The sequence below is a fragment of the Tenrec ecaudatus genome, chromosome 14, assembly GCF_050624435.1.
Source record: "Tenrec ecaudatus isolate mTenEca1 chromosome 14, mTenEca1.hap1, whole genome shotgun sequence".
NCBI lineage: Eukaryota > Metazoa > Chordata > Mammalia > Afrosoricida > Tenrecidae > Tenrec > Tenrec ecaudatus.
This window is the reverse complement of record NC_134543.1, coordinates 106,556,301-106,581,750: the sequence shown is the minus strand read 5'-3', so window position 1 is coordinate 106,581,750 and position 25,450 is coordinate 106,556,301. Positions and strand designations below refer to the sequence as shown.

The following is a 25,450-nucleotide window of genomic DNA, read 5'->3' as shown; positions in this document are numbered from 1 at the left end:
GATCTTGGCATGTATAGGCCAATGGAATATCAAGACAGTTTAAAACAGTACCTTCTCGTAGTTCAGCTGGATGCCAAGAGCCACAATAAGATATTTGTAGGAGATCTGCAACACAAGACAATGCTATTTTAGACCAGGAACCAAGAACTAGCAGCCCAGAGGCTAATTCTGGCCCCAGACATGGGTGACCAGCACATGTTTCATTTCTCTAATGTGGGTGACTAGGGGAGTGGGCAGGCAGAAAGGTGGGGAGCACACTCCGGCCTGCCATTGTACACACCATGCTCTATTGTCTCACCCCTCATTCCAATTGGAACTTTGCTCCATAAAGGCTAACCCATAGATCATGTTCTCTGCTATTTGAGATTCATGAATCATGGCACCGTGACTCAAACTATCTCACAGCCTTCACTCCAATTCACAGCTTCTCTGAACCTTCCCAGAGCACATCCAGACCTTTTCATTAATCCCACACTGCACATGTCATCATTCAAGTTACCCAGGAACCCATTCCCTACTGAGCCAACCCAGAGGCGATCCTCACCTGGGACCCATCCCATACATTGTGACCTGGTGGGCAGTATGCTTAATGTATCCTATTATTTATCTACCAGGCCCTACAAGCTTCTCAACGTGATTGTAAATACTAAAAAATCTAAGAAATACTCCGCTGGGTTCTAGAAAAACAAATACAGTGTAACCTGCCTGGCCCCTGAAAGTGTGGGACCCCTTTCTACATTTCTTTGTGCAGTTCCAATATGACCTCTTTTTTTTCATGTTGAGTGGTTAAGAAAAGGTTTCTTAATCTTAAAATACAATCATCCTCTTTAGAATCCACAACATAATGTGTGAACCCCAAGCAAAACTGACTGATCATATAGGCTGGACCAATATGACAACAGGGAAAATAGATTTCTTGAGAGTCATTGATGAGCACATGATACAATGTACTTGAGCCAATTTAATGATCTGTACAGGATGGTTCTCCCTCCCTTGGTCAGTTCGGTTACCTCCTTGCCGCTGTCTGTGTGGATGCAGTTCTTATCTGGATTAAGTTCAGCCACTTTCGCTTTGATCCATTCCACTCCAGCTGGGATCACGCTCGCGGTGGGACGACCAGAGGAGGATAGCTGTTTGGCACCAGCCCCCACCAGCGTCCAGATGGGCTGGTAGAAATGCCTCTGAGAAACAAAGCATTTGGAGATTCATTTCAACTTGAGGCTGATAAAAATGCCCTAGATAAAGACACATGAGCCAGACTTCCTCAATTACTCCCTTCTGAACCTCGAAATATGAGGTCCCCAGAAGGTTAGTTTCCCCACCCCCCACCATGAGTGCCCCCTACTCTGTTAGGCTCAGAAATAAGGTCAACTAACTGACAATGAGAAACTTCTGGAAAAATCATTAAAATTGCAAAAGAAAAAAAGCCACAAACGATCTTACTGCCCATTGCATGACTTACTGCTGAAAATTAATTTCATGTTTGATTTGTATGTACTCTACATACATACATACACATACATGTATACACACATGTTGTTGGCATGTTTATATGCAAAGGTAAAAGAAACTTAAACTCAGTGGCCTAAATATGGCTGCTCAGAAGCATGTAGAGACTGTGATAAGTCTGGGAAGTTTCCAGCCACTTCTAAACAGCTCCTAACTTCATTCATTTCCACTGTATTTCCTGAGACCACGGAGATCTGCACACACTCCCTATTAGTCAGCCACGTTTTTATGCATGAGTCCATAGTCAATGCTTGGGGAAGTAGTAGTCAAGAAATTAAAGGATATATTGCATTGGAGAATCTGCTACACAAGACCTCTTTAAAGCGTTGAAGAATGACAATGTTGCTTTGTGCACAAAGACGCACATGACCCAATCAAGATATTTCCAATCACCTCATATGCATGTGAAAACTGGACAATCGTGATAATTAGGTTTTAGGAACATGTGGGCAGCGTCTAGCTTGTCAATCACATTGCAGCTTGATTGGAGGGTGACCAAGATAAAGGGCTCTCCGCAGCCGCAGCCGGCCTCTTTCTCTCCCTGGAGGTGAGCCACACATTGTCTCTCTCTGCTTCATCTTCCTGTTGACAAGCCACGTGGAGCCATGCTGAGATCTGCGAGAGTCCTGGAGATGCTTCCACTGCCACTGGATCCACAATACTTTTCACCCACTGGCATTTTGCATCATTATAGGTGCTGTGTGAGTCTGAAGAGGGATTTATGGACTAGTATCGGACTTATGGACTTGATCTGGACTGGGCTGGGATGTTTTCTTAATATATAATGACTCTTTGATATAAAGCTCTCTCTTACACATCTATATGAGTGTCCTTGGATTTGTTTCTCTAGTCAACCTGGCCTCATACAACAATGAATAAGGAAGTCTGACGGAGAACTAGTGCATTTGAATGACAGCGCTGGTGAAGACTATCAAAAGCATCATCAACTGCCAGAAGAACAAACAAATCTTCGTAGAAGAGATGCAGCCAGAATGTGCCTTAGAAGTGAGGTGGTGAAGACTTCTGGGAAGATGGCGACAGAGTGACACATACCAGAGGGACTCTGCAGAATCCAGCCCAGGAGAGTTGCTTACAGGGAAATTCAACACTGCTGGAATCTAGGAGAAGCATCATAAAGATAAGTAGGCACAGACCCAAGGGGTTTTGAGTGGCTAGGGGCTTTGGCCTACAACAGTGGAGACCTGCTAGGGCTTGACCTTGGCCCCGCCACTGTCTCTGCCGGAGTCAGGACCATTTGGATCCCATAGAGGGGCTTGGTCTCAATGCAGACACAGATTGCCGCCTCCTGCCTCAGGGCAGCTCCACAGGCTGGGACCGGGATACAGCTACATTGTTACTTTTGTTTCTATCTCTTCTCTATATCCCCCCCAGTCTTAGAGGGCTGCACAGGGGCTTTTTCTAAACACAGCCACAGCTTGCCACCACAGCTTCCTCTGGCAGGGACTAAACCCTTGCAGCTCCACAGGGTAGGGATTGGGACTCAGCTACATTATTGCCTTTGTTTCCCTCTCTTCTCTATATCCACGCAGTCTTAAGGGGCTGACTTTTTCATTTTTTTCTCCTCTTTGTCTCTTTCCTGTGCTTTCAAACTCCACTGCTGACCTCCAGACCACTCCCCTTAGCCTAGGGCATTTACGCCTAGGCCACACCCAGCTAGGTGAGCTCCACCCTGTGAAGCTAGTCCGAGGCTGGGAAAGACCCTGCTGATCTCCACCAGGGAATACTCTGCTCAACGTTTTACAGGGGAATTCCTGCCTGTGTGCCTAGGGTCCTAAGGTAGCTCGGCCAACACTCCTCAACCTTCCACACTGTTGCAGGAACCTCTGCCCAACCTCCACAACACCAAAGCAGGCAACCCACCAGCCTTCTGGGACACTCCCCTGAGAGAGAAGCCACAGGAGGATAAAGTGGTAGGTTAATTCCATAGTGAAATTAGCTGTAGGCAGGTTGAAGAAGCATTCCTACAAGTCTCCCAGAGAAAGCCAGTGTTCTTCGACTCCCTGGAAAATGGCCTCTAAAACAACACAACGCAAAAAACCATCAGCCCCAACGACCTCAACAAAAAAAGCAGGAGAAACAAAAAGCAATGGCAGAAGATGTCCCAAACATAATGACATGCATACAAGAAGCAGACATTGAACTGCCACAAAAAGAAATTTTCAGAATGCTGCATGGAGTCATACAGGATATGAGGGAAATAATACAGGAAAAGGATAAAATGATAGAGGAGATAAAGGCCATACACCAAAAGGAAATACAGGAGCTTAAAAGGAGATAACAAAAATCAGTAGAAGAAACATGGACCTCGAGAATCGACTGGAGGAAGCAGAGAACTGCATCAGTGACTTGGAGGACAGCTAAGCAGACTTTAACAAAGGCGAACAAAAATATAATAAAATCATCAGAGAACCTGAAGAAAACCTAAGAGCTATGTCTGATGCTATGAAGCGGAACATTAGAAGTATTGGCTTACTGGAGGAAGACACAACAAAGAAGTCATCTGCAACAATAGTGAGAGAATTGTTGGAGGAAAACTTCCCAGCTTAATGAATGAAAATCAGGTAAACATTCAGGAAGCTGAAAGAACATCAGCTAAACTGAATCTCAAGAAGTTACCAAGGCACATAATAGTTAAATTATCCAAGTTCGCGGAAAAGGAGAAAATCATGAGAGCAGCTAGGGAAAAACAAGCAATCACAATTAAGAATATGCTCAGACCTATCAGCAGAAACTATGAAGAAGAGGAGAGAGTGGAGTAACATATTCTAAAAATTGAAGGAAAACAACACAAACCCAAGAATACCCTACCCAGCCAAATTATCAATCAAGGTAGATGGAGAAGTAAGTCTTCCCAGACAAGGAAAAACTCAAAGAATATGTTAGAAGAAACCCATCCCTACAAAAGATCCTTGCCAACGCAGTATGGGCAGAAGAACCACACTCACCAAGCATAAATAAGAGACCGCCGCATAGAACAACCTCACTCAGAGAGCAACAAAGACGATTGGATTAAAAAGCTGTGGTATATACGTACCATGGAGTACTGAGCATTGCTAAAAAGCAGTAATGAACTGTATGAAGCACATCACTGCATGGGAAGAACTGGAGGAAATTATGCTGAGAGAAGTAAGTCAAGCACAACAGGACAAGTACAACATGAGTCTGCTGAGGTAAGTTTTTTAAAAAATGCAAAAGGGGCATAGGGAAAAAACTACTTTATACAAACATCCCTGGGGTGAGGACCAGGTAATATGGCAGGAACCAGACCAAATACAGGGATACACATGGTAGACAACTAAAAAGGAGGTGGGAAAAGGGAAAAATAAAAGAAACAGGTAGCAGAGGCACAGGGCACTAACCCACCCAAGGGGAGCAGGTATTGTTTATATCTCCACAGGGAAAGAGGGACCAGACTTCAACCCAGTGCTCCAAGATGTGAATGCAACATGCCAGCATGGAGTAGGGAAGCAGTGAAGAGGTCTGGGGCCAGCCCCAATCCCAACTAATATGTGGACACCTGCCCCTCCTCCAGGGAAAGATATGACAAAATAATAATTTATAAATTATCAAGGGTTCATGAGGGAGGCGGGAGTAAAGAGGGAGGGGGAAAAATGAGGAGCTGATGTCAGGGGCTTAATTGGAGAGCAAATGTTTTGAGAATGATGCAGGCAATGGATGTACAAATGTGCTTTACACAACTGATGTATGTATGAATTGTGATAAGAGTTCTATGAACCCCTAATAAAACAATTTTTTTAAATAAAATTTCCAATTCTAGCTGCCAAAAAAAGGGGAGGAGTGAGACTTTGTTTTGCCTACTTTGGACATGTTATCAGAGGAGACTATTCCCTGAAAAAGTACATCAGGCTTGGTAATGTAGAAACTCAGTAAAAACAAGGAAGACCCTCAAGGAGATGGGTTAACACCGCGATTAAAACAATTGGCTCAAACATGACAATTGTGAAAATGGCACCAAACCAAACTCACTGCCGTCGAGTAGATGCTGACTCATAAGGAGCCCTGGTGGCATAATGGTTATGGGCGTGTTGGACTGCATTCCCCAAGGTCAGCAGTTCCAAACCACCAATCCATCTGTGGGGAAAGATTGGGCCTTCTACTCTCACTACCAGTCATCATCTTGGAAACTCACAGGGGTAGTTCTACCCTTTCCTACAGGATTGCTATGAGGATGGATTCCATGTCACTGAACAACTTTTGCTTTTCTAAGAGATTTTGTGCCCTAGGTCTATAGCAGTGTTTCCCAAAGTAGTCAATAGCATACCCCCTTGAGTGTGCTGGACCAATCCAGAAGGACTGCAAAACCAGATACCTACACTTCATCTGGATTGTGGGCTATAGTACAAACGTGGTCAAGTACCAAGGGAGCAGTAAGCAATTTTTTTTTTTTCTGAAAAAGGGGCAGCAGTAAGCGAAATAAATTTGGAAACCTATGGGCTATCAAAACATGTTCCAACCTCAAAAACCAACATATGCCCAAATTATCACTGTTTTCTGGAGTCTGCCTGCCTCAAATGGCCATGAAAGTTTTCAATTCCATGGGAAAGGGAAGACGGGGTAAATGATCTCCGAGCAGTCTAACTCACTCATGGACGGGGGAACCTAAAATCGCTCAGAATTGTCAAAATGACTCCAGTTGGCTGGACAGAACTGTTCAGAACCCACAGAGAAGTGAGGGGACATAAGTATGACCTTTTGACCCAAGCTGAGCTTTATTAAACCCCTCCCCATAAGGAAATACAAAGGACAACACTGAAGACATAGCCCAGGGAGGGGGCGGGTCTGTCCAGACCACATGAGAGCAAACTAAGAGGGAGAGGAAGTGGACCTAATCATGGCCCACCACGCCCCAAAGATGACATCCCTGCTTGGAGCAGCCAATGCGTAGAGAGGACCGTAGGGCCAGCCCCACCACAAGGCACAGCGTTCCCTCACTGACCCATAGTGCTACAGGGGACAGCACTGGAGACATTGTGGGGAAAGTACACCTGGTCCACCCCAGGCACAGTGAGGCGAAATGTGAAGGGAGTGCCACTGGGCAGCAAGGAGCGCAAAGTAGCTAAGTCCCCAAGGAATCCTGGAACTATCAGGAGGAAAAACAATGGGACAGACAGTTCCGGGGGTACTTGGGATAGGGGGAGGTGGGGGATAAGGAAGTGGTGTTAACAAACCCAGGAACAAGGGAACAACATAGGATCCAAATTGGTGGTGAGGGGGAGTGGCAGGCCTGGTGGGGAATGATCAAGGGTAAAGTTACGTAAAGAAGAGGTATAGCTGTAACCCAGGTGAGGATGGAGCATGATAGTGGGTCAGGAGGAAAGTCGAGGGAGAGGAAAGAGCTAGGAGGCAAAGGGCATCTATAGAGGTCTAGACAAAGACATGTACATGCAAATATATATATGAGGATGGGGAAATAGATCTATGTGCCTATATTTATAGGTTTAGTATTAAGGTGGCGGAAGGACCTTGGGCCTCTACTGAAGCACTCCCTCAATGCATGAATACTTTCTTCTATTAAATTGGCATTCTATGATGCTCACCCTCCCTACACAACCGCTGAGGCCAAAGCGGGTGAACAAGCAAATGTGGTGAAGAAAGCTGATGGTGCCTGACTATCAAAAGAGATAGTGTCTGGGGTCTTAAAGGCTTGAAGATAAACAAGCGGCCATCTAGCTCAGAAGCAACAAAGCCCATGGAAGAACACACCAGCCTGTGTGATCACGTGATTTCAAAGGGATCAGTTATCAGGCATTGGGTGCACACCCCCAAGGAATCCTGAAAATAGACTTCTGACTCGAGGGACAGGGCTTGGCACCTCATCAGACTTGATCGGAAAACATCCATAAGGGTCAGCAGCCAGACACAGAATGACTTGGTTTGGTTTCTCCTTTTCTGTTTTTGTTTTTTTTCTTCTGTTCTGCTTTGTTTTGTTTGTTTCTTTGTTTTTAGATTTTGATTTTGTTTTTTTCTCTTTTGCCCCATGTTTATCGAACCTGCGGTTCTGGGGAGAATATGGGAGAGGAGGGGGTGGGGAGAGGGAGTATAGAGCCAACAAACTCAGAGATAACTGAACAAGATATTTAAAATTGATGGTGAAGAGGGCTTATAATGCCAGGTGAGTCTTGACCAAGAGCAATGTATCTACCAGCATGAAACAGGAAACCAATATAGAGTTCTGAGGGGCTGGCCCCAATCCCAACTACGTGGACAGCCCCCCTCCCTGCAGAAGAGTTTACTGCAGAAGACACAACTGAAGCTACAACTCAGTGAGAGGGACATGTCTGATCAGAGCACACAGGAACAAATGAAGGGGGAAGAAGAGAGAGTGGAGCACATCCTGGCCCACCAAGCTTTGAGGATGATATTCCTGCTCAGAGCAGCCAATGCACAGAGAGGACCATATGGCTGGCCACATTATGAGACACAACATCCCTCACTGACTCATAGCCCAGGGGGAACAACACTGGAGACACAGTGCCGTAATTGAGCCCGATCTGACCCCACCATACCGAGGCATAACACTAACGGCATGCAACAGAAAAACAAGGGGAGCAGAGCAAGGAAGTCCCAAGGAAATATCAAAAATAGACTTTGGGACCAGGGTGTGGCACCCCATCAAACTCAACCAGAAAACACTCCTAAAGGTCAACAAACAGACATTGAACTAGTTACAGGCTTTTCTATTTTTTTTTGTCTTTGGATTTTGTTTTGTTTGTTTTTTGTTTTGTTTTTTGGTTGCTGTTGTCTTGCTATCTTTTGTTGCTTTGTTTTACTCTGTCTGTTTTTTGTGCATATTATTATCTCTGCAGCTATATCTAGATAAGATAGGCGGGATAAACAATCTGGAGGAGAAAACAACTACCGATGGTTCTGGGCAGACATGGGGGAGTGAGAGGTGAGGGAAAGGAAGTGGTGTTAACAAACCCAGGGACAAGGGAACAAGTGATCCAAATAGGTAGTGAGGAGGGTGTAGGAAGCCTGGTAGGGCTTGATCAAAGGCAATGAAACCGAGAGGAATTACTGAAACCCAAATGAAGGCTGAGCATGATAGTGGGACAAGAGGAAAGTAAAAGGAAATTGAGGAAAGAACTAGGAGGCAAAGGGCATTTATAGAAGTTTAAATATAGGGGAAATAGATCTATGTGCATATATTTATAGGTTTAGTATTAAGGTAGCAGATGGACATTGGGCCTCTATTCAAGTACTCCTTCAATGCATGAACACTCTGTTCTATTAAACTGGTATTCCATGATACCTTCCCGACACGATCACTGAAGGCAAAGTGGGTACATAAGCAAATGTGGTAAAGAAAGTTGATGATGTCTATCAAAAGAGTTAGCATCTGGGGTCTTAAAGGCTTGAAGATAAACAAGTGGCCATCTAGCTTAGAAGCAACAAAGCCCACATGGAAGTACACCAACCTGTGTGATCACGAGAGATGGATGGAATCAGGTATCAGACATCAAAGAACAATAAAAACATATCATAGTGAATGAGGGGCAGTGCAGAGTAGAAACCCAAAGCCCATCTGTAGGCAACTGGACATCCCCTTACGAAAGGGTTGCGGGGAGGAAATGAGCCAGTCAGGGTGCAGTGTAGCAATGATGAAACACAACTTTCTTCTAGTTCTTAAATGCTCCCCCCCCCCCCACACACACACACACACACTATCATGATCCTAATTCTACCTTACAAATCTGGTTAGACCAGAGAATGTACACAGATAAGAACTGTAAACACAGGGAATCCAGGACAGATAAACCCCTCAGGACCAATAATGAGAGTAGCGATACCAGGAGGGGAAGGGAAAGTTGGGGTAGAAAGGGGGAATCAATCACAAGGATCTACATATAACCTCCTTGCTGGGGGACGGACAACAGAAAAGTGGATAAAGGGAAACATCGGACAGTGACAAAATAATCATAATAAAAATAATGTATAAATTATCACGGGTTCATGAGGGAAGGGGAAGAACAGGGATAAAATGAGGAGCTGATACCAAGGGCTCAACTAGAAAGAAAATATTTTGAGAATGATGATGATGACAAAGAATGTACAAATGTGCTTGACACAATGGATGGATGGATGTGATAAGAGTTGTACAAGCCCCCAATAAAATGATTTCTTTAATAAGAATAAATAAATATTTTAAAATATAAGAGCAATGTATCTGAGAGGAAATACTAAGAGCTGAATGGAGGGTGAGCATGATAGTGGGATAGGAAGAAGGTAAAAAGAAATAGAGGAAACAAGTAGGACGCAAAAGCTCTTTATAGAGGTATAGCTATAGGCATGTATATATGTAAATATATTAATTTATAATGAAAGGGATAGAGGCCAATGTATATATATTTATATAAGTATTAAGATAGCAGACAGACTTTGGGCCTCTACTCAAGATCTCCCTTAACACAAGAACACTTTGGTCTGATAACCTGGCACTCTTTGATACTCACCTTACAGACACAATTGCTGAAGAGAAAATGAGTGCATGAGCAAATGTGGTGAAGAAAGCAGATGGTGCCCAGCTATCAAAGGGTCTTAAAGGCTTGAAGTTAAACAAGAGGACATCTAGCAAGGAAGCAAATAGCCCTCATGAAAGACGTACACTAAGCTGTGTGATCACAGGGTGTCCACAGGATCAGGCAACAGGTATAAAAGATCCAAAGCAAACAACTATCTCGATGTGAAAGAGGGGGGTTGGAGTGGAAACACAAACTCCATCTGTAGATAATTGGATATCCCCCCCACAGAAGTGGTATAAGGAAGGGATTATTCAAGCAAGGTGTAATACAGCACTGATGAATCCACATCATTCCTCTAGTTCCTGAATACTTCCTCTCCCCCACTACCATGGCCCAGTTCTAACTTACAAATCTGATTAGACCGGAGAACACACACTGGTACATGAGAGCTCTCGACACATGGAATTCAGGAGAGATAAACCCCTCAGGAACAGTAATGGGAGTAGCTATATCATGAGGGTAGGTAAGGGGATGGTCAGGGAGAAGGAAGTGTGAGGAAGGGGAATTCATAACAACATTAGCTATATCCCCCCCAAACCCCACAAAGGGGACAAATTACATAAACATGGGTGAAGGGAGAGAAAGGACAGTGTAAGATATGAAATAACAATATATAATTGATCGAGGATACAGGTGAAGGAGGGAGGGGAAAAAAGAGGAGCTTATATCAAGGGCTCAAGCAGAAAATGTCTTGGAAATGATGATGGCAACATATGCACAAATATGCTGATACAATTGATGTATGGAATGTTATAAGAGCTGTAAGAGCCCCCAGTAAAATGATAGGGAACAAAATGATGGGGGGGGGGGGGAACTGACTTTGTAAGCTCCCTACAGTCACTACTGAATGTGACAAAGAAGAATAGGGAAGCAGGTCACCTACACCCGTTGTCAGAGTTCATCAATTTCAAATCCATCTTGAACAGGAAGTGGAAGCAAAATGCAAGCTCAGAGATTTTTTTTTTATACATTAAAAAACATCAGCTCCTGTGGGCACTAAATCAGACAGGCGAGAAGGGAAAGCTCCGGTCCAGCCGGTGGCTCTCCTCCACCATCCCTGAGGCCCCAGAGACTAGTCATGTGCTTTCTTTGAAGGCAGCTTAAGGAAATGGTTATTCAGGCGTCTAGAATTATGCCCAGACCCTCAGAAGAGCCACTTTCATGAAAATGTGAAGACCCACTGGGAGGTTGAAAGTGAATTTAGCTGGGAAGAGAGAGGCAGCCAAAGCAGACCTCGCCCAGCTGGTGGTCATCTGTAAACTATGGGGGGCCTTCAAAGAGCCCAGCGGAAAGCAAAAGACACTGAGGCTGTAAAGCAAAGAATTCAGTAGCTCTCCCAGAACAAGTAAGGTGGCCGCAGGGAGAGGAGGCAGCAAATACTGGGCCACCCTGTACCCTGGCAAGGTAGCAACTCCTCACAGCTACCTGTGTCCTCTTCATGTTGGCACAGATCATTTGGGGGGTGATGGTGGGACAAGGGGGCTGGGATGAAGAAGGGACTGCTATCTTTGAGGGAGGTCAAATGTAAACATTTGAATGTTTGGGTGGCTCCTAGCAGTCAAGGTTAACAGGGATAAGAAGAGTTTTCCTTTGACTGGTAGATGACTCGGTGGTGAGCCCTTGTGCCCTGAGTGGCCACTGCTGTGTTTGGGACAATCAGCCCCAATCTGTGTTGCCTGGATGCTCACTCCCAAGGGGGTGTTCCCGCAAAGCCTGGGCTTTGGGTTTCCAACTGGCCCAGTTCCAACCTGGCCCCTGGCCTGAGATTTCACCTCCACCCATCCTGGTCCCCCGTCCCTCCCACATGAGCATCGCCCATTTTCAACCCTACCTACCAGTGATTCAAGAAAGTTCTATCTACTTTGCAGCTCAGGCAAAACATGTTCCACAAATTCAGCAGAGAATGGTGGCTATTGTTAAGTGCTGTAGACTCGGTTCCGATTGACGTACAGCGGAAGAAACATTGGCTGGTCCTGCCAGCGCCATCTTCACAATTGCTGTGCCCGAGCCCCTTCTTGCAGCAAGTGTGTCCATCCACCTCCCTGAGGGCCTTCCTCTCTTTTGTTGTCCTATTTTACCAGGCTTGCTGTCCTTTCCCAAGGATGGGTCTTTCTTGGTAACATGTCCATCGTCAATGGTTTTCTGTTGTGTTTTTTTCTGTTTTACTTTGTCGTTGTTGCTAGTACTTTTGTTTTATGATGCTTTTCTGTCTATGAAAGCCCAGATAGGTAAATCTATAGAGTAACTGGATTAATGGTTTCTTGGGAGTAGGACAGGGGAAGTTGGGGAGAAATGGGGAGCTTGTAACAATGAGTACAGGGAAGAAGAAAAATATTCTAAAATCAGCTACGGTGATAATTGTACAGCGCTTCTTAAAATGATCGAACTAATTTGTATGACATGTGAATTACATGCCAATCAAACTGTTAAAAAAGAAAACTCCCTATCCTCACTTCTAAGGAGCATTCCGGCTGTACCTGTGCCAAGACAGATCTGTTTGTTTTCTGACAGTCCGTAGTGCTTTGAATACTCCTCACCCACCCCCAAATTCAAGTGCATCCGCTCTCCTTCAGTCTTCCGTATTCATAGTCGTACTCTCACAGGCATGTGACAGCTGGGTCTAGTGCACCTTAGTCCTCAATGTGACATCCTTGCTCTTCAACATGTTGACTTCCCATTTGGGAGACACACTGAAAAGGATGAGCCCTTCTTGCCCTACTGCCGTCACCCCTACCTAGATGTCGGTTTTCCCTCCCAATGACACGCCTCCCAGTGCATAGCTAGGTCCTTGGGACACAAGCAAACCACCAACATCATGTCATTTTCCGGGAGTTTCTGGGCAATCCTAAAGTACTTTCCATGAAATGGTGTCCCTAGAGTGCCTGAGAAACACTTTCCAACTTAGTCTCCCCTTCTGGCATCTGCTTTTCCTGCCGAACATTTGTTCTCTCCTTTGTTCCCTCTACCCTACCCCCTCTTATTCGTGATGAAGTCTCTCAAACCCACTGACACCGTTCAAGAGGGCTCCTTGCCACCATCTCATCACTCCTGCTCCCCCTAAAAACCTAGATTTGAAAAGAAACCTAGTTTTTTTTTTTAAGTTGTATAGCTATTGCTTGTCTTCTGGACATGGGAAGGGAACATCGAAAGCTGGAAATTCTGCCCCCTCCCTCCCTCCACCTTCTCCCAATCCTTTTGAAGAGCTGCCTCGGGCCAGAAGGCGATGCACTAACATGAAGCCTCCGTCTCTGGCGTTATCCCCCCGAAAACACATGAACATCTACACACGCACGCTGGTGTACTCAACAGAGGGAGACTCACCTCGCTGGGCTCAACAATGGCCACATTCTCGGCACCCACTTTCCTCTTCATGCGCGAGGCCATCGTGATGCCACCGCTGCCCCCACCCAACACCAGCACGTCATAGTGGTCCTTGGCTGCACAGCTGGCTCCTGTGTGCAGCTGGAGGGGGCCTGCCTGTGGGGTGGCCAGCCTGCGGAAGCAGGCAAAGAGCCGGAGGCGAGGGCCAGACGCCACGGGAGCCATCGGGGTCATCGTTCCGGTGGGTTGGGCTAGAAAGGGACAGACAAGGCTCTGAGGGATGAGGAAGGTCAAGGCCTGATCGGTTCCAGCTGCTTTCCGCAACTGCAGACCCTTTCTTCCTGTGGCTGCGTCCCCAAGGATCCCCGAGATAGTCAAGCAGCCGGTAACAATTGCCTACATTTATTTCATTTCTCCAGCAAGCTTTCTGGGATGCTGCTGTGAAGGCATTTTGTGCTTAAAGCACGCAGCTACGAGCCCAAAGGTTGGTGGTTTGAACTCACCAACTGCTCCCCAGGAAGAAAACGAGGCAGTCTGTTTCTGTAAAGATGGAAACCTGGGGAGCGATTCTACTTTGCCCTAAAGGATCGCGAGGAGTCAACTTGACTTCCCAGCAACGGTTTGGGGGTTGGGTTGGGAAGAGGGAAGGGCTCATTAGGATGCTCTTTATAGGTCCTTAGTAGCACAAGTGGTTTTCACTCAACTCAACTACAAGCCTAAAAAGTGGCTGCAACTCTCCCCTTCCCCCCCCTCCCTGCCCCCAGCAGCACGCTGGACGACGGGCCTGGTGATTGGCTTCCATGAAGACCACATCTGAGAAAAGCCCACAGAGCAGTTCTGCTCCATCACCCCTGGAGACCAGCTTGATGACAAAAGATTTGGTTTGGGTTTTGTTTCCCATTTAGGATACTGTTTGAAACTGGTGGGCCTCGCCCGTTAAAGTTTTACTAAATTTACATAAATTTTTTGTAAATTTAAAATGACAAAAATTAAGCTTTACATAAATGACCTAAAACCTAGGGTACCATCTGCTATACCCAATAGCCATCCACTCTCCTCTCGGGCCTCAACACTTTGAGTGACTCTTCAGTGCATCAAAATTGGTCTTCGAAGCCATAATTCCTTATCACGGAGCACCTGAGATCACACGGAAACAGAACTAGTCCACCAAGAGACCCACAATTGATGGCCCACCTTCTGAACAGAGTCCATAGCAAAGTAATTGGGGCCTCAGGCCACCTTCAGACACCAGGCTCTGTGTCAGGGGCATGCGATTTAATCAAATCACTGACTGCAGATGAGTAAGCAAAGACACTCCAGGCCTGGAGGAATTTCTGCTAGATTAAAAACATGTTTTTAAAAGTCATATAAAGAGCCCGCCTGGTGTGCTAACGTGATATTTTAGGTATAAAATCTGCACAGACTGCTGACGGGTCTTTTATTACACCCAATTCAATGATCAGATGACCCTACAAGCAAGGTAAACAGACAGGCTTAGTTCTGCTTATCAACTAATGTCTGGTGAACAAGTTCACATCTTCTCACCACATCAAAGATTCTGCTTCTAGGCATTGTTGCCATCTGCCTGTCTCCCTTTCCCACAACACCCTGCTACAGAATCAAAACCTGTTCAAATTTGCAATCCCTACCCGGGGCAGAGTACCCGGTAATCTAAGTAAGCACAGGCTTACCTGTGTTTACTTATGAGTCTGCCGTGAGTCGAGATGTGATGAAAACTATGTCACACATTTTTCTACTGGGAAACAAACACAAGCAGACCCACTACGCCAGTGCTTACTTTGTCTAGTAAATTGCCACTGAGCCAATTCTCCTTGACTGGCAATCTCTCCTTAGTCACTCCGAGCAGCGATGGCAGTAAACTGCTAGGGAGGGTCATCTATGACCGCCTCTGCTTTCCCTGTTGCCATGACGCAGCGGTCAGATAGGCCACCGCACTGCAACGTTCTTGATCTTCCGACACCAACACTTCCCCCAGCAGCACTCTGCCTCTATGGGGGACCCCATCACCCAGGATCACACTGAACCACAGACAATACTCCTGATTAAGGGGGCTTATTGGGGGAATTGACAGGTTACCACACACCACAATCAGAACACATTACAGATACAGTCAGTGGTTCACTCTTCTCCTCGGCCAGCAGCCAAGTCTCTCCTCCCTCAGTCCTTAGACTCTCAGTCACCGGTCCTTGGTCCCTCAGTGGACCAGGAAGCCGGCCCACTGCCCTGCCTCCCCGTCTCATGGTCTTGATGCTACTTTTCTGTTCTGTTCCATGGTCATGGTCTCTGGTCTCCGCCTCCACCACTTCAGACAGATCTTGGAAGTGCTCCTGGGATTTCTTCCTGGGTCTGAGATGGCTCTTGTACAGAAAGATGGCTTTGATTGGGGGGTCTCATTTTTGTCTGTTAGAAGAGCATAACCCCTAGGGAAACAAAGTGGGCATTGGGTCCATGCCCTCTGCTCAAGTCAGGACTTAATCCCACCTTAACCCTAATGAGTGTAGCAGACCACTCCCTCCAAAATGGGATGATAGCCAAACGCATAGAATCCGGGATTATAATACATCACATAAGGAATTGTGGCTAGACCAATCATGTTCATTGACTTCATCTCGGAGACACTCTTTATCCTTAGGAAAAACAGGTTTCTGTTCTGGGCAGCCAGTGCCTTGGCATTACGGAGACTAAAGCTTCTCAAAGCATTGCTTGTTGCTCCCCCTTATCTGTGGAACCGGTTTGACATGGGGGATGTCATCCAGTTGGTATAACTGGAAGGACTCAGAATCAATCTCAATCTCAATATCTCTCTCTGTCTCTCTCTCTCTCTCTGTCTCTCTCTCTTTCTCTCTCTCTGTGAGTGTGTGTGTGTGTGTGTGTGTGTGTGTGTGTGTGTGTGTTATTATGCCCCAAATTATGTCCCCATTATGAGAAGTCCTTTGGGTTAAATACCAATCCAAGCATTCTTTATTAAAATGCAATCACCGAGCTGGGGAATAACGAGTTTAGCTGCTAAGGTCACTGGCTTCTTAATGAAAATGATCTAATTATATCACGTCCCCTCACTTATTAGAGGAGAAGACAGCTGCATGCGGGGATTTGAGAAAGGTGAGAAGGGTGAAGGGGTTATAAAAGGGGAGACGCAGGGAGAGATGGGGGCCTCTGAATCTGCTTCACCAGCCTCTTTAATCACAGCCACAAAGCCAAATGCCCGGGCGGCTGCCAACAAATCTCGCTCGAGCTAAAAGCAACTGCTTCAGACCCACAGGAGAATACGTTGAAGGGCAGGATCCCAAGTTTCACAATGCCTGGCTCTCCCCACCTGAACAATCTTGATCATTCTCTTATTCTAACCACTTCCAGATCAGAGAAGTCAGAACCAGCATCTAATATGGTCTGGGTGGGAAGTGGGACATGGCAACAATTACGACTGGATTGGCGATACCTGACCTCTGATACCCTGCTTGCCTCGGTAGGAATTCCTGAGCTCACCAACAACCCAAAACCAGACCATTGAAGGGAGCCAGAGCGGCACAGTCTTAACAACAAAGGACAGAAGCCCATGCCCCCCCCAAGCCCCCACCCCCAACCCGCCCCCTAAAGACCAAACTTGAAAATAACTGAAATGTCTAAGTCCGGTGACTTCTTGGGCCTCCTCAGAAGACTTGCTGGCCTCTCATGAAACAAGGGAATAAGCCGGATTATTCAAAGCATTCTTGAAGCTCCCTGCAGCCACCAAAGCTTATTGTCAACCTTTCATCATTGGTGCTTCCATGCAGACCATCAATCCGTGTGGTTGACGGCTATTTTATCTCGACTACAGCAAGCGGGACCTCTCTGCCTGGGTTCTCAATAGCCACAAGGTTAAGCTTTAACGGGGTTTTGTTTGTTTTGCTTTAAAAAACAAGCCTTGTTATTGTGAACCAGATGAAGAGAGTAAATCCGTTTTCCACACCTTAATCTGGGGTATACAAACCGTATATACTCAAGTATAAGCTGAGGTTTTCAGCACATTTTTTAATGTGGTGTTTGGTGGTAAAATTAGGTGCCTCGGCTGATAGTTGGGTCGGCTTATACTCAAGTATATAGGTATGTAAAATGTCATTTATAAACTTCAGTTGTGCGTTGCTATACTGCAACGAAACAAACCCGCTGTCATTGTGTCGATTTTGACTCGCAGCAGGGCGGCCCTTTTTGAGAACGGAGTAGAGCTGTCCCTGTGAGCTCCTGAGACTGGAACTCTTTGCTGGGGTAAAAAGCCCTGTCCTTCTCCCTCCCACTGACCGGTGGTTCCGAACAACCACTACGCCACCAGGCCCCCCTCTATATGGCAAAAGGAAAGCTAAATTGGACAATCCAAATAATGAGAATGGGATTAAGGACTAGTACATCAGTACTTCTAGATGTACAGAAAATCAAAACGCTGAACTGGCCTGGCCTGGCCATCGCACAGATGGGCAGAGCTGGGCCCCGTTGCTCAGATTCTCTCTCTTGCCACAAGGGGGCTCTCTCCCCACCCCAGGTGTCCTGGGCTCAGTTCTTTTTTTATTTTGTCACATTTAACAGAGAGCTTTTTGTAGAACCTTTGAACACTCAGCAGCTCTTCAGCACCCACCAAATTCCTCCGACAGGGCTTCTCAGCCGCCAGCTTCCCTGGCCCAAACTTATTCTGAAATGTGTCCAGAGGTTTCCAAAGGTTTGCGTTCAAATGGAATTAAAAGAGATTGGAAATTTTTCCATTGATTTTTGAAGCCCCCTCCTATGTCCCGATGGCGTAGATCCCTGTGGGTTCCAATCTCTGAGGCACAAGTGAGCCCCATCTACACAACACTGTCAACCTTATTCCAGGGGCCCAGGGAGGTGAGACTCCTGAAACACGTCTTTGCCCCACTAGATCCTCTTGCTTGAGCTCTATAATCCAATGCCAAAGCCAGAGCAGTTGCTATGGAGTAAATTCCAACCACAGGGCCCCGTGTCTCTGAGGAGAACGGTGCTGCACAGGGTTCTCGGTGGCTGATTTGTCCGATGCCAACAGCCATGGCTCTTCTTCCCGGTCACTTCCAGTGGCCTCAAACTTCCAGCCTCCTGAGGAGCAGCCATCCGTGTTCACTGTTAGCACCACCCACGGGCTCCTGGGATTTATAGACCTATTGAACTAAATGGCCCCTAACACTCTCATTAGTTGCATACACCTCTTTTTAATTGAATCATTTCTAGAGGACCGGATTTGGTTGGGAATGGTAAAAGAGAGCTACCGTCATCATCATAATTGCTAACAATTATCGAATTACTAATTACCAGCTGCACTTTTTCTGTGTCTCAGAGACTCTTCACAACAACTCTAAGAAGGAGGTGTTAATATCCCCATTTTATAGATGAGAAAACTGGGGCTGAGAGCCAGGTTACAGAACTGGCTTACAGGCACATCGATAATTAAGGACAGAGTTTAATTCAAAACTGCTTTTGTGCTCTCCCAAAGGCAGGGCCGAGAACCAATCAGGACAAATATCTTCAAGCTAAATTTTATTTCCACACCAAATTAAAGTAGTTTTTTTTTAGTCCCATGGAGTGGGGTGGGAGAGACTATATGGTATTGTGTTAGCTTGCATAAGGCGTAATCGTAACACTGATATACTTTTTAAGAGTCTTTGTCCTTTAGAAATACTATCTAAGATTTTCAAAGAGCCTGGTAGCATAATGGGTGATGACTAATGCTGAAAATCACAAGGTCAGCAGTTCAAAACCACCCGTTGCTTCATGGGAGAAAGATGAGGCCGTCTATACCTATAAAGAGTTTTCCTCAGTAGCCCATAGAGGCAGTTCTAGTCTGTGCAATAGGATCACTGTGAGTTAGAATTGACTTCATGGTAGTGAAACTTGAGATTTTTATCAGTGGAATTATTTGGATTTTGTTTCAAAATAGTGTAAGAAGTGGAAAAGGGTGAGGGTATAAATGAAACAAAGTTGGCCATGAATTGATAATAATTTGACGCCCGCTGATGGAGACATGACCGCTGCTGCCAGGTAAGCACTGGACTTCTGGGACCTGCCCTCTCCTGCACTGACAGGGCCCTGTGCACGAGAGAGCCTACAGTCCTCTAGCAAGCCCTGCTTGACCATCCCTAAGGAATTCGCTGGACTGGGAAGCCCTTCTCTATACCAAGCCTCTTCCACAAAACATATGAAACCGTGATGGCATGCTGGGCTAAGTGTTGGGCTATGAAAATCACACGGTCAACAGTTCAAACCCACCAGGTGCACTGTGGGGGGAAAAAATCAGCTGTCTTCTCCCATTAAGATTTATAGTGTCAGAAACCCCACTCTGTTCTGCCCGAGAGGGTCACTATGCGTCTGAATGGGCTCTGTGGCAGTGAATTAGCTTCCTTGGTTTGGTTGGCTTTGGGTCCCACATAACATACCTGCAACTAGATCATGAATCACAATCCCTGTGGTAAAACTTGCTCATCTCCACCCGACACCAGACTCCCCTGTGCCAGACGCCGAGGTACAAGCTCCAAAACAAAACATCAAACTCACTGCATCCGGTCCATTCTGACTCATAGTGCCATATAGCATCAAGCAGAACCACCCCTGTGAATGTCTGCGGCTATAAATCATGAGAGCAGAACGCCACCTCCTCCTCCTCCCACCTGATTACCCTCATTTTACAACTGGAAGGGGTGAGGCTGAAGGTCACTGTTTATATCCTCAAGGTCACACAGCCAACGAAAGGCGAAATCAGGATCTGGAGCAGTCGGAGCAAGTGAAGGAGCCAAAGGAAGCGTCAACACTTCCCTTGGGGTGCGGAGGACACTGCTGGGATCGAACCCTCCATCCTCTCCTTTACAACAAGCATCAACCCAAATCCGGAGAGATAGAATGAAAGACATTGTTACTGTCCTTGGATCAGCACTGTTTTAGCCAGTGGTTCCCGACCTTCCTAACGCCATGACCCTTTCATACAGTTCCTCATGTGGTGGTGACCCCCCAACCATAAAATGATCTTCGTTGCTCCTTCACCACTGTAATATTACTACTGTTATGAATCAAGGGACCCCTGTGTGAAAGGGTCATTCGACCCCCAAAGGAGTTGCCACCCACAGGTTGAGAACCGCTGGTTCGAGCTGTCAAGAATGTGCCAAGCATGGATTGCCTCATAAATGCTATGACTCCTGACCATGATCTCATCTGACTCTGAAGGGCGCACAAGTAATGCATACAAAATACACAGAGCACCTATCAGAGGCCCTGGGTTAGACACTTGGTGGAGGCATGAGGGCAAAATGACCACCCGTCCTGGAGACACTGTGAGTCCTGCATGCATGTGTGTGCACCCACTACTGCTAGTCACACGGAAGATTTGACGTGCCTAACAACATGTTGCTCTGATCCTTCTTTATAGATCCACTAGACTCTCAGTTGGTTGTTTTTTTTAAGTTTGAAAGACTTTAGAAAATAGATTTCATGAACATGCTTGGCCTTCATGGGACCTAATATACTAGGGTTATACATTGACACTCATTATTTTGGTGATACAATTAACATGACACAGCGGCACGGTGTGGACATGTGTACTTTCTGGTCCCGGGTTCCCACTCAGACTACACAACTATCTTCATGTGTGGATCACGTGGACCCAGGGCTCTCGAAGCAACCAGGGATTAAAAGAATGTCAGCTCATCATGCTTGGCCTTGTTGGTCTGGTAGTTGGACAAGGTCAGAGGCTTGTTCTCATGAGGGAGACTCTGAAATACTCTCAGGTGCATGAAGTTGTCATCGCCCGTGTGGACCTTGATGAAGTAGTTCCTCCCGGCGACCACCTGAGACTTGTACTCCACTGCCTTAAACTCCAGGAACATCTTGTTTTCTTTCGCTTCCACCTCGCACCTTACCTTGTCAGCGATCTCTTGGATCTCTGCGGTGGCCGGCTTGGTGGCCGAGGTTCCTCCGCACATCATCTTGGCAGCGAGAATGGGGGCGGCTTGCACGGAGCAGAGAAAGTAAGTGGATACAGGGTGGCCCAGAGGGATGACTCTGAGGCCACATCCAGGCCCCAAAAATCTCTCAGTTGGTTTTTAACGTGCAATTTAATTCTATATTACCATCGAAAGTTATCATTATGAGAGTGATTGGGTCAAGTGTTTGCAACTAAATAACATGGTTACAGCATGATTTCCTAATGCAGTAATTACTCTGGAAGAATGAAGTACGTGGCCTTCCTTTCCTGTGCCAGCTAACCCACCACATGGAACTTGAGGTATCTTTTGCACCCAGGAGAGCCTGCACATCTCTAGGACTCATTTAACCTTGCTGAAAAGGGCAATGTCGTCAGCTGGAAATGCTGGGAAATGTGCTTAAAGATGAAGTTTTCTTTAAGGTTTGTGCAATAATTTGAGGTCTATACCAATACTTAACTTGTCACAAGCATACAGTGACCAAATTTTAGAACTATTAAAAGCCACTGACAACTGAATAATTGGACTTCTGGATTATATGATATGTAAATTATGTGCCAATAAAACTATCAGGGGGGGTGGGGAAGCAACCAAGGTGTACTGCTGGTGTTAGGCAAGGTTCTCTTGAGAAACAAAACCAGGACACTTGTGATATATATACACACACACACATATATATATGGATAGGTTTATACCACAAGAAGAAATACAACAGCTAATTAGTCCACATAACAGTACAGAAGGCTCAATTCAACTCACTTTCATGCAACAATTAATAGACTGAAGATCCTTCAACTCACCAGGGCTGCCAGTCCAAAGTCATGGATGCAGACAGCAGAATCTGCCCTGAGGCAAGACAGGCAGCAGACAGCGGAGCAGCAACAGTCAGTCGCACAGGAGGGTAGCAGAGAAGGCCCCAGAGGGTCTCAAGCTCTAGCGATGCATGCACAGGCCACACAATCCCCCAGGATCATGGTGAAGCAGGTCTCGAAGGAGCCTCAAGTTCTAGCAATGCACAGCAAACCAACAAGATCCACAGACTGGCTCAGCCCACAGGTAGTGAATCACACGGTTGAGGCAAAGGACTAGCTCAAGCAGCAGCACCCTGGTCTGATCACCTGGGAGAAAGAGAGATGGGAGCCTGGCCTCAGAAAGCATTTATCCCAATTGCCCTTCAGTCAAGCTTCGACTTGATTAAACCCCACCCACATGTTCCTATGGAGGCCTAGTTGGCACAATAAACCTACCACACTGTTATATACACAATCTTTCGGTAACAGTCATCTTATAAGCAGATGCATGGAGAGACATGCCAGCTGAGTGAGATGGGAGTATATTCACAAATATGTATGGGTTTGCTACAGGATATTTATTCATGTGCATTTATCTTTGCTGCAAATATATCATGAATGTAGTGTACCATGTTATACGGGGTACAGTTATGGAAACTTCTTAAACACAATCAAGCACCTTGAGGAACTGAGTCACTGGACCTCAGGACTCGGGCTCCTGGTGTCAAGGGACAGCCATGTTCATTGACACAGCATAGTTCACCTAGACGATGTTCTGCATCCTACTTTGGTGAGTAGTGGCTGAGGTCCTAAAAGCATTTTTTTAATCATTTTATTAGGGGCTCATACAACTCTTATCACAATCCATACATACATCAATTGTGTCAAGCACATTTGTACATTCATTGCCCTCATCATTCTCAAAACATTTGCTCTCCACTTAAGCCCCTGGCATCAGCTCCTCATTTTACCCCCGCCTCCTGGCTCCCCACTCCTTCATGAACCCTTGATAATTTATACATTATTATTTTGTCATATCTTGCCCTGTCCGACGTCTCCCTTTACCCACTTCTCTGCTGTCAATCCCCAAGGGAGGAGGTCACATGTAGATCCTTGTAATCAGTTACCCCTTTCCAACCCACCTTCTACCCTCCCAATATTGCCACTCACACCACTGGTTCTGAAGGGATCATCCGCCCTGGATTCCCTGCATTTCCAGTTCCCATCTGTACCAGTGTACATCCTTTGGTCTAGCCAGATTTGTAAGATAGAATTGGGATCATGATAGTGGGGTGGGGGGGGGAGAAGCATTTAGAAACTAGAGGAAAGTTGTATGTTTCATCGTTGCTACTGACTGGCTCGTCTCCTCCCCGAGACCCTTCTGTAAGAGGATGTCCAGTGGCCTATAAATGGGATTTGGGTCTCCACTCCGCACTGACCCCCTCATTCACAATGATATGATTTTTTTGTTCTTTGATACCTGATACCTGATCCCTTCGACACCTCATGATCACACAGGCTGGTGTGCTTCTTCCATGTGGCCTTTGTTGCTTCTGAGCTAGATGGCCATTTGTTTACCTTCAAGTCTTTAAGACCCCAGACGCTATCTCTTTTGGTAGCTGGGCACCATCAGCTTTCATCGCTAGGTCCTAAAACCTTTTGAGCAGCCATTGTAGGTGCAAATATTGGTCTCTCCATTTGGGGAGCAAAAGAGAATGAAAAACATTGAAGATGAGAATTGACTGTGGTGATGATTATACAACTTTTCTTGATATGGTAAATTACTGAATTATGTGACATGTGGATAAAGTGCCAATAAAACTTTAAAAAATTGAATATGCATGGAAATAATCCAATAACTTATAGACCATAAGAACATCGGACTCCATTACCATGAGAAAAGAGTTATACGGTGTCCAGCTACCGTAATCATCTGCTCTGAGAGGGATCACATTAGAAGCTCCTGGACAGGGTAGATGAAAAATATGGAACAAAACTCAAAGTCATAAAAACAAACAAACCCAAGACCAGATTTACCGATTGGAAAGAGACTGGTGAAACCCCTGAGACTATGGTCTTTAGTAATTCTTCAGGACAGGAAATGCACTCACCCCCATGGTGCAAGGCCAAACAGCAGTCAAGTCACACTAGGGGAGCATCCATGCCTTAGAATAATCAAACTTTTGAGATCAAAGGACAGCACTTACCCCAGGACAAAATTCAGAAGGGTTAGGAAAGAAGGAGGAGTGGAAATAGGGAGCACCCGGAGTAAGTGAGACAAGTGATGTTACTTTGTGGGAATGAAGTCAATGAAGTGAAACAAAAAGTGTATGATTCTGTCTAGTGGAAAACTGACCTGCTCCATAAACCTTCACCCAATTCATAATAAAAAGTCAAAATACTAATAAATATTTCAGAACTGAACATCAAGACACATAGTCTAAGATATACTTTCATTTACAGAGTTTATGTCCTGTACAAAGTACATATAAATGAAATTACTTTATGGGAAGAATAGCACTGCATAAATCAGATGCTACCTAAGACGTCTTCATTGAGTGTGTGCTACATATAAGGACTAGTGCTGATAAACAGAAATTGTCCCACACAGCCTTGGTCGTGATACCTTGGTGGCATAGTAGGTTATGTGTGAAACTGCCAGCCACCCTGAGGGAGAAAGATAAGGAATTACAGTCTCAGAAACCCACAAGGACAGTTCTACCTTGTCCTTCGGGGTCGCTATAAATCAGAATTGGCTCTATGGCACTGAGTTTGGTTTGGCTTTGCCCTGCTGTAGGCACTAGGAAGAACAGTAGACTTGCCTACTGCTGGTAAACATTGACCAAGTATATTGTGAGCCAAATTGCAATGGAAAGTCTTTTAAACATTATAAAGTCCAGTTTAAATATTTAAATATTGAAAATAAGTCAAATAAAGAGCTAGAAGAAAGATGAAGTAGATAGTTACAGCTTCTCGGAGTCAGATACTTTCTTAGCACAACCCCAAAGGCATCAGGAAGGAGAACACCAGTTATTTGGGGGATTTTTTAAAGTTTTTTGTTGTTGTTTTAATCATTTTATTAGAAGCTCTTACAGATATTATAACAATCAATTAGATTAAGCATAATTATATACTTGCTACCACCATCATTTTCATAATTTTCTTTCTTCTTGAGCTCTTTAATGTCAGTTCCCCTTTCTCCCCTCCCTCTCCCATCCTTACTCTAGGAATGCTTATTATTGTATTATATACTACTATTATTATTATTTACCATATCTAATACCATCCCATGTAG

At 45.5% G+C, this 25,450-nt stretch overlaps 1 protein-coding gene and 1 pseudogene across 1 annotated transcript in view; both read right to left on the bottom strand.

The window, feature by feature from the left end:
- The window catches only part of SQOR (sulfide quinone oxidoreductase), a 64,322-nt gene that overhangs the window by 25,498 nt on the left and 13,374 nt on the right, over positions 1-25,450 (bottom strand). The window contains exons 2-4 of the mRNA XM_075530497.1: positions 13,395-13,645; positions 1,011-1,181; positions 52-105 (exon numbers count right to left, since the gene is read on the bottom strand). Of these exons, the coding sequence (XP_075386612.1) occupies positions 52-105; positions 1,011-1,181; positions 13,395-13,628 (459 nt within the window). The 5' untranslated portion in view covers positions 13,629-13,645. The remainder of the gene's footprint in view (positions 1-51; positions 106-1,010; positions 1,182-13,394; positions 13,646-25,450) is intronic.
- LOC142425587 (cystatin-B pseudogene) lies at positions 20,926-21,461 on the bottom strand (annotated as a pseudogene).